The sequence below is a fragment of the Liolophura sinensis genome, chromosome 2 (assembly GCF_032854445.1).
Source record: "Liolophura sinensis isolate JHLJ2023 chromosome 2, CUHK_Ljap_v2, whole genome shotgun sequence".
Classification (NCBI taxonomy): Eukaryota; Metazoa; Mollusca; class Polyplacophora; order Chitonida; family Chitonidae; genus Liolophura; species Liolophura sinensis.
Window position 1 is genome coordinate 4480209 of NC_088296.1, and position 16387 is coordinate 4496595.

General features: G+C 40.7%; 1 protein-coding gene across 1 annotated transcript; it reads right to left on the minus strand.

Annotated features, from left to right (window-relative positions):
• Window positions 1-530: 530 nt before the first annotated feature.
• On the minus strand, window positions 531-14347 carry LOC135463036 (calmodulin, flagellar-like). The gene is made up of 9 exons (XM_064740355.1): window positions 14300-14347; window positions 13597-13621; window positions 11468-11611; window positions 10200-10348; window positions 9885-9981; window positions 3779-3922; window positions 2398-2546; window positions 1861-1957; window positions 531-592 (listed from the first exon to the last, which is right to left on the minus strand). The coding sequence occupies exons 1-9, from the start codon at window positions 14345-14347 to the stop codon at window positions 531-533; spliced, it is 915 nt and encodes a 304-aa protein (XP_064596425.1).
• Between the last annotated feature and the right edge of the window lie 2040 nt (window positions 14348-16387).

A 16387-nucleotide genomic window follows, 5' to 3' on the forward strand; every position in this document is an offset into this window, starting at 1 on the left:
CTCTCGGTATGTCTTTCGGTAAGATTTCTAAGTTTGCAGGAAGGTCTACCTGTAAGATTTCTAAATTTGCAGGAAGGTCTACCAATAAGATGCCAAGGCCGTGTATAAAATAATCAGCTATTTATAGAGTAAATCCAAACTGTATAACGATGAAAAGGAAATACGTTCGATGAAAAATAATTTTTCAGATATTTAGAGAGTAAATTCAGACTGTATCACGATGAAAACGGAAAGCGTTCGAGGAAAAATAATTTTTCAGATATTAGGGAGTAAATCCAAACCGCATCAAGATAAAAAGGAAAGGTGTTCGATAAAAAAGAAGAACTTTTCAGGTATTTAGAGAGTAAATCCAAACTGTATCACTATGAAAATGGAAGACGTTCGATGAAAAAGAATTTTTAATTTTGATTTTGATTTGAGCAAAGAATGAATCAAAGAATATTCATTTTGGGTGAGTACATGAAAATGTCTGCTAGAGAGTAAATCAAACTCGAAAGCAGTGTCTCGAAATTCTGTTATCGAAACCAGTCTCACGAGGATGACGGATTCAGGTTGTTACTGGATGTCCTCCTCCACAACGCCTTAGAGAACTCTGACAGAAAACAAAGAGGAAAGCGTTAATGTCAGTGTATGTTATATGTGATGACAGAAAAGAATTTTAAGTAATTCTATACCAATGACGTCTAATGAATTGAAATTACCATCAGTGCATTTTTTGTTTACCTAATTCTACTTAAACCATGGCGCTAAAGGCAATGTAATTTGCTACCATTTAAGGTTTTAGATCTTGGAATAAAACCCTGCCTGAGGTAAATTTCCTTGCCCAAAATGTTAAAGGGGGCCTCCATGGCTCGGTTGGTTAGCGGGCTAACACAGTGTAATGATCCAGTAGTCTCTCACCAATGCGGTCGCTGTGAGTTCAAGTCCAGCTCATGCTGGCTTCCTCTCAGGCCGTACTTGGGAAGGGTTTTCAGCATCCTGGGGATGGTCGTGGGTTTCCCCCGGGCTCTGCCCGGTTTCCTCCCACCATAATGCTGGTCGCCGTCGTATAAGTGAAATATTCTTGAGTACGGCGTGAAACACCAATCAAATAAATAAATAAAATCAAAATGTGAAAGGATGAACTTGTATTGTTGTTACTCTATATTCAAGAATATTTCAATTATACGTTGGGGGCCAGCATTATGATAGGAGGAAACCTCGGGGACCCCACGATCATCCGCACGTTGCAGGGAGGCCTTCCCACGTTTGACGTGGATAGACTAATCATGAACGGAATACAAATGTACAAATTTACATCTGCTTCGTGGTGAGGGGAAGTGCTACAGCGTAGTTCCGGGTTAGTTTCGTCCATTCATGACCGCCATCGTATCAGTGAAATATTCTTTAGTATGATATTAAACAGTGATCACCTAATTAAGAGGTGTCCGAGTGATAAGCTGGCTCAGAAGCCTCCCCCCCCCAAGTGTCCGTGTGATAAGCTGGCTCAGAAGCCCCCCCCCCCCCCCCCAGGTTGCTGAAAAAACTTCGCACATGCGGCCGGAGAGGGAGTGCCCGGTTTTTGTACAAAAAAAAAATAATAACGGCCGCCGCCGTGTAAGTAAAATATTCTAGAGTACGACGTAAAGCACCAGTCAAATCAATAATAAATATTATCCTTAGCTTCCACGCTACCCTCTCGTAATTTTCCGATATATCAAAGAATCAAGGCGACAGGACCATCTTAGTACAACAACACAATGAACACCGCGTAAAATGCCGCTCAAATAGCTAACCAACTAAGTAAATAAATCAATAAATAAATCCGCAAATCAATCAACAGGAGTGGAGTAAATTCACCCGGTATAAAAGTAGGTTTACCTTTGTAGTTAATTTTGCCGTCATTGTTAGTGTCTGCTTCTCTCAGCATCTCTGCCACACCGCCAGACGGCAAGTCAAGTCCTACATCATTCACAACCTGCCAGGTGAAAAACCGAGACGCCTTAACATACCAGTAGAACAAAACTAAAACACATATCTTATATGGGGTGGTGATGGGTTTCGCTCGGGTTCTTTCCACACGGTGGCCTGGTGGTTAGTGCGCTAGCGCAGCACAATGACCAAAGAGGCTCTTCCCAGTCTTATCGCAGTGAGTTCTTCCAGCACCTTGGTTACAGCACTAAGCGATCAACTTTGTGGCCGTTTGTGCCTTCTGCCTTTCCTTTAAAGCCACTTGTGGAAAAGTTTGTCAGTAACTTGCCAAACTTCGGTGGTTTTAATCCACCAATACAACTAACAAACATGGTATACGTGAATGCTCCTGTTCATCGCGTTAAGAAACAATCAAATTAACACATAAAACAATTATGACTTGTCTGAAGTTGTAGATGTTTTGGGCACAGATAAGAACGCACTAACCTGATTAATTTCTTCAGGTGTGATAAAGCCGTCGTTGTTTTTGTCCAGCATCTTGAAGGCAATGTGAGTATAAGTTTTCTTTAACCTATCCTCAATGAACCTCTCTGCCATCATCGTTTTAAACTCATCCTGGCTGATGTAGCCGTTAGCTGAGGGGAGAACAAGAAAAAAAAGACACACAATCCAGATTCAGATGTATAGGTAGTAAATTGGAAATTATCCCAAGGGCAAGCTGCACACCAAAGTTCATTCAATTCCGGGCATAACTATTTCCACAGAGACAGGCAGGTAGAGACCGGCACCGATAATCGCTTGGTGTTCAATTTTAAGGTGATAGTGCAACGACTGATTGACCCGTATTGATTGACAAGTGAGCGGATTACTTGCCGTCTGTAAGCCGTCTCAGTGAAGCAGCACTGGATAAAAGAGCGGTGGAAATCCGTCCTGCGACAAGAAGGCACATTACAGGTACATGCACTTTCAGGCCTCCTTCCTCGTCACATTACTGCAAAATTGTTAAACGCTCATCCTAGACGCAGATACTAGTATGTAAAGAGGCAGACAGACAGACAGACAGACAGACAAAAAGACAGATAGACAAAAAGACCGACAGACAACAAGACAGACAGACAGATCCAGGGTCAATCATGGGTCGGGTCACACTTAAGAGTTTAAAGAGAAGTTGTAGCTTCTTCGCTTAGCGTTTAGCATTCAGGGGATAGTGCAACGACTGGTTGACCCGTATCAGCATAATAACTCGGGAGGGGCAGCTTACTTGTAAGAGAGACAGAGAGACATACGTAGAGACAGACAAACAGCTAAGCAAAACCCAGCCAACACATACCTTTCTTGGTATTAATTTTGTTATTCGGCGTACTCTTTTTGAATGTTCAAGGCCGGAAATTTAAATTAAATGGATCAATATTTAGGGTTTGTTGGCAGAATTTATTTAGTTAGTTTTCTTTGATTGTTGTGTAACACCATACTTAAGAATTTACCACCTATACGTTGGCGTTCTGCGTTATGGGTGGAGAACACCTGAGTAAACTATCGACTTTTTGCAAATTACAGACAAACTCTTCCAGGTATGATGTACAAGTGCCAGATATGCACACCATGCTGGTGAAAGACAAGAATGTTGGTCTGGACAAACGGCTCTACGAACCTCGTCCACCACCGATTGTCTTCAAGACTCCACAAACAGTGAGAGCGGGGAAATTCACAGATTCCCTGTCAAAGGCTGGGTTTAAGCCTACACTTGCTAGCGACTGAAATGCAATCACGTTTAATCACTTGACCACAGACCGCTCCCCGGTAGACTTTCAATCATATCGTTGCCAACGGAAAACAATGTTTCTATCCAGAGAAAAGATTAACCTACCGTCTAAGTCTATAGACCCGAATAGTTCCTCTAACCTCGCTTTGGTGGGCGTCTCCCCTAGGTGAATCATACCAGCCTTGAGTTCATCACGTGATATCCGCCCGTCGCCATTACGGTCCAGCCGAGAAAAGGCTTTATCAATAACTGCAGCGAAAACAAAACAGCGAAAACAAAACATCGACGTCAAAGCGTTCTAATTTTATTTCGTTTCATTGGTGCTTCATTTCATATCAGAGTGAGTGAGTGCTTGGGGTTTAACGTCGTACTTAACAACTTTTAAGTCATATGACGACGAAGGAATCCTCAGAGTGCATGCAATGTGCCTCGTTGTTGCAGGAAGGATTTCCACCGCTCTTTTATCTAGTGCTGCTTCACTGGTACGCCTTACCGAAAGGCAAGTAAGACGCCCCGCCCGAGCCATTATACTGATACAGGTCAACCAGCCGTTGCATTATCCCCTTCATGATGAACGCCAAGCCAGGGAGTTACAGCTTCCTCTTTTAAAGTCTTAGGTGTGACTCGACCCTGGAATGACCCTGGATCTACCACTCCGGAAGTGGACGCTTTACCAAGTGTGCTATCAGGGCCGGTCGTTTTATGTGAGCGAACGATTATCAAACACCATATTTCCTTTATATGCGCACAGGAGTTGGGTTATATTGTTTGCTATACAGGCAGAACATTCAGATATACATGTTGTGTATAAAATCTCTCTGTAATCTTTATTTATTTATTTTTTTTTTTGATTGGTGTTTTACCCCGTACTGAAGAATTTTTCACTAATACGACGGCGGCCAGAATTATTGTGGGAGGAAACCAGGCAGAGCCGGGGTAAAACCCACGATGGCAGAACTAGCCAAAAGCTAAGCTGGACATTCCTACCATAACGCTCAGGTTTTTCAACTTCTGGTAAGGTGATGGCCCGCAAACATTTTACCCTACGCAACATTCTCTTTTAGAATTGCATGCCCTGTAAACAGAATGTTGGGTAGGACAAAATTTTCGCGCCCGATCACCTTTCCAGAAGACGAAAAAAAATCTAAATATGGCAGACTTTGATTTGAGTTGTCTGAATCAAAAGTTTAAACGATCTTTATGACCGAAGCTGGGCATTACGGTAGGAACGTCCAGTTAAGCTTTGGGCTATGGCGGAACCTGTAGCTATGAAGTAAATGTTGCTGAGTGATGCAAGAATGTATTCTTTTATTACAACAGATTATTTTGTTAAATATAAAACACATATTCTTTTAATTGAACATAGATATTCTATTAAACTAACATGACACTTTGTTGAATATGGGACAGTATGATGTTATCCTAACAGAATGCATTCTAGCGTCACTCAGATAACGAGCTTTGTGAATGGTCATTTATATATCCCGCGTGGCCCGTGTATGTAATTAACAATTACATAATTTATAATGTAAATTATAATTACATACAAAGAACTTGTTGAACTGATACATGTTAGCCAGGGGACAATGTACACTGCCGCATCCCCACCCCCTTCCATACATACTATTCTTTATCGTGATGTTACATGTAGTTTTACACAATTAAAATTGAGACATCGACCAAAAGTGTTCTTCTCAGAAACTTTGCTATTGTCTAATTAAACATACGACAGAATAGTTCTACTTAGTTATTAATACACAAATAGGAATACAGAATGACTCTTAAATTTTTTTATTCTTTCTTTTTTTATTTTTTGGAGGCGAACAATGTTTACAGAATTCAAGGGTAAATTGAATTTTTGAAACTCCTCATATTGGTTCGTTTCGGAACCTAAATTTGTACTGTTTGTTAATAAGTTAGGTCAATACATAAACAAACAAAATCTACTCACTGTCTTTTTCACGTTCTGTGATATCCTGTCATGGAGAAAGGACACAAAAAATGTCTATCATACTTAAAATAATTTCGGAAAAAAAGTTTATTTAAAAAAATTATTTATTTTTGTGATTGGTGTTTTACGCCGTACACAAGAATATTTCACTTTTACCACAGAGGCAGAGCCCAGGGAAAACACACGATCAGCAGGTTGCTGACAAACCTTCCAACGTACGGCCGGACCGAAGGTCAGCATGAGCTGAACTTGAACTCACAGCGAACGCATTGGTAAGAGGCACCTGGGTCATTGCACCTGCCATAAAACGTTTTATACATGTATGTATATTTATTTATTATTAAATATTTATAATATTTCACTTGTACGACTGCGGCCAGCATCATAATGGCAGGAAACTAGGCGAGGCCATGGGGAAACCCACGACCATTCGCAAGCTGCTGAAGGACAATGATACAGTCTTCATTTGCATCAATTAACTCCGATTTTAGCAAAAAAAAAACTCTCAAACCTCTCTGTAAAAATAAAGCAGATACACACAATAGCACTAATGAAAACTGATATGATATCTGACTAAATTCAGTTAACAATATGTTTACTGACAGTTGTCTGCTTTCTAGTGTCTAGTATTCCGTGAAGGACGTGCAGAGAGACTTACGAAGGTGGAGTCTTTGATCAATGCTGCAGATGATCCAGAGGCTGCCATTATGACCGAGGTACCTTACGTGGCAAGTCGCTGATGCGTTGTACGGCAAAATAACGGAACCTTGTGAAATCGGTAATCTTGTGAAATTATCGAGAAGCTTGATGTGGCCAATCAGTGATGTGGTCGCGTTGATGAACGTGGCAAACCAATGAAGTTGGCAAATTGGCGATATGACCAAAGAGCTCGACCGTTCCAGGCAATGATGTGGCCGAGTATATGTAAAAAGCCAATCCAGGTAATGACCCACGAGCTGGATGTGGGAAGACAGTGATGTAGCAGTTGAGTGTAGTGGTAATAAGCAATATGGCAATTCAGCGTTTTGACGATTCAGCGATATGGCAATCCGGCGTTTTGGTCATTCAGCGATATGGTAATTCAGCGTTTTGACGATTTAGAGATGTGGCAGTTCAGCGCTTTGACGATTCAGCGCTGTGGCAATGCAGCGCTTTGACGATTCAGAGATGTGGCAATGCAGCGTTGTGGTGATTCAGCGATGTGGCAATGTAGCGTTGTGGTGATTCAGCGATGAGGCAATTGAGAGATGTGACAGTTGGACGACTTGATTCAGGAGTTCAATGTTCCAAGTCAGTCCTCTGTTTTATGGCCGTGTTGTTCGATATGACAGGGCGAAGGTTCTTTGTCCACTGTAGCACAGTTACTATTACAGTTACCCATTAGCAAATTTTTCAGTCCTACACAAGACTGACCTGTTGACCTTCATGACTGACCCGTTAACCTCCATTCAAGTGGTGCTTTACAAATCTCTTTGACCGCTTGCTTGTAATCACTACCACTGAATGATTGCCAACTAAACGGTTTTGTATTCACACATATTCCCTACAATAATTTTGCACTGGTTAACAGCTGTCATGTAGTGTGTTTTTCTTTGTAAGCGAAGCGGCTTACTTGTGTTTAATTCTTTCTTACACATTAATACCTGACAACACCAAAGCGTGTGGTAAACAGGGCACAAAACGAACACCTGTCCGAGATTAAGTGTTAATTAGGATTCACGGATTAATCTTAGTGGATTAGATTGAAACTTGTTGATAGCGAACGCATTACGTGCTCTTAAGCCATGTTTACCCGTTGTTAACTTTTAATTCCCACACCTGGGCTGAGAAAATACGTTCAGTCCAGGAGATTACAGATGGGATTATTACAGTTGAAAGAATTGTGTCACGACGGCAACCACCTGGCCGAAAGCCTTAGCCATAATTACGAGAGCTAGATTCAAACACCCCACGAGCGTATGAGCTGTCACGAGACATCCCCCTACCTATAAACGAGGCCAGCTGAGAGCGAACCGAAAGAAGTCCGGTCCACACATTTTTTGTCTATATATGTGTATAGGCAAATAATGTGGAAGTTGAAAGGGCAATATTGTATGTTACTTGTATGGAGATCAATTTTATGAATTATTATAACAGAGTTAAATTTTATTTTTAAAAAAAGCCTTATAAATGAAAACGCGCTGTCATTTTCGTGAGTCCAAGATACATTACCTACAAACTGTGACTAAGACCATCATAAAGAGAGTAAACTGAACTCCCAAATAAAATTTATTTATTTCATTGCTTTTTTTTTATTTATTTATTTTTTTTTTGTTCTTTGTTTTTTTTTTTATTTTTTTTTTATTCTTGCGTCGTACAAAAGAAAATTACTCTTACATGCTCTGTCGTGGTAGGAAAAAGAACAGAACCCTGAGGAAACCCACGACCATCCGCATCTTGATGCCAAACCTTCCCAAACCTTCCAGAAGCTGGACTCGAACTCAGATCGACTTCATTGGTTAGAGACTCCTCGGTTGTTGTAGCTGCAATAAGACGCTCACTACTAGACCACAGAGGCCCCCCTTCACTGACAGTTAGAGAAGAAAGCTTGAGTTACCTACGGTGAGTAGCCGATCGAATTAGGTCTAACAAAAATAGGCATGGTAATATATATGTAATATCATAACAATGTACATAATCACAGTAATATATATGTAATATCATAGCAATGTACATAATTACAGTAATATATATGTAATATAACAGCAATGTACATAATTACAGTAATATATATGCAATATCATAGCAATGTACACAATTACAGTAATATATACGTAACATCTTAGCAATGTACATAATTACAGTAAGACAGTATAAAGGCACTGTACATATATACAGCAATGCTGTATCACGCCACTGTGCCCTATTACAGTAATACTGTATCACCAGTGTCACGAAATCCAATAACCCAAAGCAGTGTCTCGAAATTCTGTTATCGAAACCAGTCTCACGAGGATGACGGATTCAGGTTGTTACTGGATGTCCCCCTCCACAACGCCTTAGAGAACTCTGACAGAAAACAAAGAGGTAAGCGTTAATGTCAGTGTATGTTATATGTGATGACAACAAAGCATTTTAAATAATTCTATACCACTGACGTCTAATAAAATGAAATTACCATCAGTGCATTTTTTGTACCTAATTCTACTTAAACCATGGTGCTAAGGGCAGTGTAGTTTGCTACTATTTAAGCATTTACATCCCTGTCTGAGGTAAATTGACAATAGGCTGTATTTCACTTGTTAGGTGCCAGCGATCACACTGTCGTCAGCTCAATCCCTTGCCCAATCAGTAAAAGCATTAACTTAGAATGAATTGTTGTCATCCCGTATTCAAGAATATTTCACTTATACGACGAGAGCCAGTATTATGGTGGGAGGAAACCGGACGGAACTCGGGGGAATCCCACGACCATCCGCAGGTTGCTGCCTGACCTTCCCATGTTCGACGTGGATAGACTAATCATGAAAGGAATACAATTGTAAAACTTTTCATCTCCGAAATTTCATTTCGTCCCGGGCTAGTTTCGTCCATATATGACCGCCATCGTATAAGTGAGATATTCTTTAGTATGGAAAAAAAAGTGGTCACCTAAGTAAGAGGTGTCCGAGTGATCAGCTGGCTTAGAAGTCTACCACCAGTGGGTTATTGAACTCTCAGCTAATTTATTCATTTATTTACTTGATTGGTGTTGTACGTCGTACTCAAGAATGTTTAACTTACACGACGGCGGCTAGCATTGCGGTGGAATGAAGCCGGGCAGAGCTCGAGAGAAACCCACAACCATCCGCAGGCTGCTGGCAAACCTTCCCCCATGTGGCCAGTATGAGCTGGACGAACTCAGCCCAGCTAATGCTGGTTTCCTTTCCGGCCGTAAGCAGGAAGATCTGCCAGTAAGCTTTTGAGGGTCTGGGTTTCCCAAGGACTTTGCCCGGTTTTCTCCCAAAATAATAACGGCCACTGTCGTATAAGTAGCATATTCTAGAGCGACGTAAAGCAAAAGTCTAATAAATCATCAAAGTTATCCTAAGCTTCCACGCTACCCTCTCGTAATTTTCCGATAGATTAGAGAATCAAGGCGACAGGACCATCTTAGTACAACAACGCAATAAATACCGCGTTGAATGCCATTCAAATGGTTAACCAGCTAACTAAATAAATCAATAAATAAATCAGTAAATATGAGTGGAGTAAATTCACTCGATATAACAGTAGGTTTACCTTTGTAGTTAATTTTGCCGTCATTGTTAGTGTCTGCGTCTCTCAGCATCTCAGCCATACCGCCAGACGGCAAGTCAAGTCCTACATCATTCACAACCTGCCAGGTGAAAAACCGAGACGCCTTAACATACTAGTAGAACAAACTTCGGTGGTTTTACCCGAACACTCAGTTTTAATCCACCAATACAACTAACAGACATGGTATACGTGAATGCTCCTGTTCATCGCGTTAGGAAACAATCAAATTAACACATAAAACAATTATGACTTGTCTGAAGTTGTAGATGTTTTGGGCACAGATAAGAACGCACTAACCTGATTAATTTCTTCAGGTGTGATAAAGCCGTCGTTGTTTTTGTCCAGCATCTTGAAGGCAATGTGAGTATAAGTTTTCTTTAACCTATCCTCAATGAACCTCTCTGCCATCATCGTTTTAAACTCATCCTGGTCAATGTAGCCGTTAGCTGAGGACAGAACAAGAAAAAAGAATAGAAACACAATCCAGATCCATATGTAAATGTAGCAAAGTGGAAATTATTCCAAGGTCAAGTTTTTCCGTCCATAACTATTTCCATAAAGACAGACAGGTAGAGGCCGGTCCCGTTGGTAGAGCGTCCGCTTCGGGAGCGGTAGATCCAAGGTCAGTCTTGTCCATCAGTCTGTGAGTTAGAATTTTGACATCAGACCGTTTAACATGGGCAGTCATTCAGCATGAAGGGGATAGTGCAACGACTGCCTGACTCGTACCAATATACTGGCTCAGGCGGGAAGGCTTACTTGCCTTTGGTAAGACGTCTCAGTGAAGCAGCACTAGATAAAGGAGCAGTGGAACAAAAAGGTATATTACACGTACATGCACACTAAGGACTGCTTTATTGTCATATGACTGAAAAACTGTTAAACGTTCAACCCCAAGCACTCACTCACAGATAGGTAGAGAGAGAGTTCGACAAAGACGCAGACAGACAAAGGGGCAGACAGACAGAGACACAGAGAGACAGACAAAGAGACAGACAGACAAACAAACGCCAGCCAACACGTAACCTCCTTGTTATTAATTCTCTTATTCAGCTTTCTCTATTAGAATGTCCAAGACGGAAAAGTTAAACTGAATAAATGACTGTTTAGAGTTTATTGGCAGAGCTTATTCAGTTAGTTTTCTTTGATTTTTGTGTAACACCATACTCAAGAATTTACCACCTATACGTTGGCGTTCTGCGTTATGGGTGGAGAACACCTGAGTAAACTATCGACTTTTTGCAAATTACAGACAAACTCTTCCAGATGTGATGTACAAGTGCCAGATATGCACACCATACTTGTGAAAGACAAGAATGATTATCTGGAAAAACGGCTCTATGAACCTCGTCCACCGCCGATTGTCTTCAAGACTCCACAAACAGTGAGAGCGGGGAAATTCCCTCCCTACGCCTGGGTTTGAACCTACGTCCCCGAGCGATTGAAATGCAATCACCTTTAATCACTTGACCACAGGCCGCTCCCCGGTGGACTTTCAATCATATCGCTGCGAACGGAAAACAAAGTAACAACAATGTTTCTATTCAGAGAGAATATTAGCCTACCGTTTACGTCTATAGACCCGAATAGTTCCTCTAGCCTCGCTTTGGTGGGCGTCTCCCCGAGGTGAATCATACCAGCCTTGAGTTCGTCACGTGATATCCGCCTGTCGCCATTACGGTCCAGCCGAGAAAAGGCTTTATCAATAACTGCAGCAAAAACAACACATCGAAGTCAAAGCGTTCTAATTTTATTTCGTTTTATTGGTATTTCATTTTATGTCAGTGAATGATTATCAAACACCATATTTCCTTCGCACATGCACAGGAGATGGGTTATTATTTTGCTATATAGGCAGGAAATTCAGATAAACCTGTTGTGTAAAAAGCTTTTCTGTTACTTTGACAGATTTTTTTTAAACTTCAGGTAAGGTGATGGGAGGCGAAAATTTTATCCTACCCAACAGTCTCTTTTTCGCGGCACACCACCCTGACAGAAGATGAAAAAAATCCAAATATGGCAGACGTTGATTTGAATTGTCCGAATCCAAAGTCTAAACGGCTGCATTATTGTTGAAAGATGGTTTAGCAATGCTGGTTTTCACATATTACATTTCGGGCGTTTTAGGGGAATCGATGGATAGCAAAAATAAGGTAGGGTTCGAGCCAGTTGTTTTAGTGAAATTGTCCGCGTGGAAGTCTATATGACCGAAGCTGGGCGTTACGGTTGGAACATGCAGCTTAGCTTTGGACAACTGCAGAGCATGTAGCGTTGAAGTGAGAGTTGCTGAGTGATGCAAGAATGTATTCTTTTATTGCAAGACATTATTCTGTTAAATATAAAACACATATTCTTTTAATTGAACATAGATATTCTACTACACTAACATGACACTTTGTTGAATATGGGACTGTATAATGTTATCACAACAGAATGCATTCTAGCGTCACTCAGATAACGAGCTTTCTGTTAAAATTAATTTAGTTTAATTTTTTGAGAGTAAATAATCATTATTCAAAAGAGCAGTCAAACTGTACCAGAAACTACGTGTGATTATTTACAGGTTCTGGTTGACTGTATTAAGTGTATTAAAACTGATTGAGCGTTATGATAATGCTGGATACCTATGACACGAAATCTAGTCTGTTTTACTATTATCGTCTACTTTGGAAGAAACCTACTTTTGAAGTGTATTAGTCTATGGTTCAACCAGGGACATACCACCTATATCAACATGAAATATGCTGCCTGAGAGGTCAAAATGTGACATCGTTGACACCTAAATTGGTCAATAAAGAATGGAAAAAATTTTACCTTTTCTCACACGAAATAAATCTCCAACCAAAAAAAAAAATAAAGAAAAGTTAGTTGAGGATTTCGATTTCAGTGGTCGTTCCTTTGATTCCCATTTAATTAATGCATTTAGTTAACTTTTTTGTATGTAAGCCCTGGATGGTCACTTTGTGCATGGTTATATATATACCCCGCGTGGCCCGGGTATATAATTTATAATTCAAAGAACTGGTTGAACTGACACATGTTAGCAAGGGGGAAAATGTACGCCACCCCTTTCGCTACATACTATTCCTTACAGTGATGTTGGTTTTACACAATTAAAATTGACATCGACCAAAGGTGTTTTTCTCATAAACTATATCATGGTATTCTTTAACACACGACAGAATACTTCTACTTAATTATTGTAACACACGACAGAATACTTCTACTTGATTATTAATAGGCGCCTCAATGGCTCAGTTGGTTAGCGCGCTAGAGCAGCGTAATGACCCAGCAGTCTCTCACCAATGCGGTCGCTGTAAGTTCAAGTCCAGCTCATGCTGGCTTCCTCTCCGGCCGTACGTGGGAAGGTCTTGCCGCAACCTGGGGATGGCCGTGGGTTTCCCCCGAGCTCTGCCCGGTTTCCACCCACCATAATGCTGGCCGCCGTCGTATAAATGAAATATTCCTGAGTACGGTGTAAACACCAATAAAAAAATTAATGAATAGATAAATTATTAATATACAAGGAGTCACGCTTAAAATGTTTTATTCTTCTTTTTTGGAGAACAGTGTTTACGGAATTCAAGGGTAAATTTAATTTTTGAAACTCCTCATGTTGGTTCGTTTCGAAACCTAAATTTTTACTGTTTGTTAATAAGTTAGGTCAATACATAAACAAACAAAATCTACTCACTGTCTTTTTCACGTTCTGTGATATCCTGTCGTGGACAAAGGGCACAAAAGTATCTATTATAATTAAAATAATTTCAGTAAAAAATCTGTGCATATATTATGAAATGAAATAGTTTTTACACAAGCTGCAATAAAAGACATAATATCTAGCAGGGGAGGTAGGGTTTTGTCAAACATCGCCACTTACTGTCATAGAGCGTACATCTTTAGTCATTACAAACTGGTACAAGCCAATTTTGGCATTAATTTCATCGCAATATATATATATATATATATATATATATATATATATATATATATATATATATATATATATATATATATATATATATATATATATATATATATATATATATATATATATTCATTGGTGTTTTACGCCTTACACAAGAATTTTTCACTCATACGATGGCGGCCAGCATCATTATGACAGGAAACTGGGCGAGCCCGGGGGAAACCCATGACCATTTGCAAGTTGCTGAAGTGCTGAAGGACAATAATACAGTCAGGATTTGCATCAATTAACTCCGATTTTAGCAAAAAAGAAACTCTCAAACCTCTCTGTATAAATAAAGCGGATACACACAATAGCACTAATGAAAACTGATATGATATCTGACTAAATTCAGTTAACAATATGTTTACTGGCAGTTGTCTGCTTTCTAGTGTCTAGTATTCCGCGAAGGACGTGCAGAGAGACTTACGAAGGTGGAGTCTTTGATCAATGCTGCAGATGATCCAGAGGCTGCCATTATGACCGAGGTACCTTACGTGGCAAGTCGCTGATGCCTTGTACGGCAAAATAACGGAACCTTGAATGGTAAGCTTGTGAAATTACCGAGAAGCTTGATGTGGCCAACCAGTGATGTGGTCGCGTTGATGAACGTGGCAAACCAATGAAGTTGGCAAATTGGCGATATGACCAAAGAGCTCGACCGTTCCAGGCAATGATGTGGCCGAGTATATGTAAAAAGGCTATTCAGGTGTTAGCCCACGAGCTGAATGTGGGAAGACAGTGATGTAGCAGTTCAGTGTAGTGGTAATAAGCAATATGGAAATGCGGCGTTTTGGTCATTCAGCGATATGGTCATTCAGCGCTTTGACGATTCAGCGCTTTGACGATTCAGCGATGTGGCAATTGAGCGACGTGGCAATTGAGCGATGAGACGATTGAGCGGCTTGATTCAGGAGCTCGATGTGCCGAGTAAGTGCTCTGTGATATGATCCTGTTGTCCGATATGACAGGAACAAAGGTAAGCTGGCTGACTGACCCGCTGTCTGTGTACTGTTACAGATTTATTGTTACTGTCATCCATTAGCATATTTGTCAATCTCACACAAGATTGGCCTGGTGACCTCCAAGACTTACCGTTGATCTCCGTTCAAGTGTGGCTTTACAAATCTCTCTGACCGCTTGCTAGTCCTTTGTATTCAGTACCACTGAATGAATGCCAACTAAACTGGATAACAGCTGCCATGTAGTGCGCATTTCTTTGTAAGCAAAGCGGCTAACTTGTGTTTAACTCCTTCTAACACATTAATACCTGACAACATCAAAGCGTGTGGTAAACAGGGCACAAAACGAACACCTGTCCGAGATTAAGTGTTTATCAGGATCCACGGATTAGTATCAGTGGATTAGATTGAAACTTGTTGATAGCGAACGCATAACGTGCTCTTATACAATGTTTTCCTGTTGTTAATTTTTAATTCTGACACCTAGGTTGAGATAATACGTTCAATCGAGGAGATCACAGACGGGAATATCACAGCTGGAAGTATGGCCTCATGTCAAAATCTACCTGATAGCTACCTGGCCTGAAGCCTCAGCCATAACTGTGAGAGCTGGATTCAAACGCGGAACTTCCCTAGGCTTTCCCTATAATACAGCCATAACTGTGAGAGCTGGATTCAAACGCGGAACTTCCCTAGGCTTTCCCTATAATACAGCATAACTTTGAGAGCTGGATTTAAACACGCAACTTCCCTAGGCATTCCCTATTATACAGCCATAACTGTGAGAGCTGGATTTAAACACGCAACTTCCCTAGGCATTCCCTATTATACAGCCATAACTGTGAGATTTGGATTTAAACACGCAAACTTCCCTAGGCATTCCCTATTATACAGCCATAACTGTGAGAGCTGGATTTAAACACGCAATTTCCCTAGGCATTCCCTATTATACAGCCATAACTGTGAGAGCTGGATTCAAACACGCAACTTCCCTAGGCATTCCCTATTATACAGCCATAACTGTGAGAGCTGGATTCAAACACGCAACTTCCCTAGCCATTCTCTATTATAATAGTTACCCTTTATTTAAAAAATAAAACTTATAAATAAAAACGCGCTGTTTATTTCAGTGAGTCTAACTTGAATTACCTACAAAACTGTGGCTAGAACCATCATAAAGAGAGTAAACTGAACTCTCAAACAAAATTTACTTATTTTATTGGGGTTTTTGCGCCGTGCTCAAGAAAATTACTCCTACACGCTCTGTGGTGGTAGGAAACTAAGCAGAGCCCGGGGGAAACCCACGACCATCCGCACGTTGCTGAAAGACCTTCCCACGCACAAGCAGACAGGAAGCCAGGATAAGCTGGACTCGAACTCAAATCGACTTCATTTATGGGAGACTCCTGGGTGATCGTAGACGCAATAAGACACTCACCATTAGGCCACGGAGGACCCACTCACGGACAGCTAAAGTAGAAAACTTGATTTATTTACGGTGAGTGGCCGAACGAATTAGGCCAAACCAAAATAGGCATATAAAGCTTGGCTGTTGT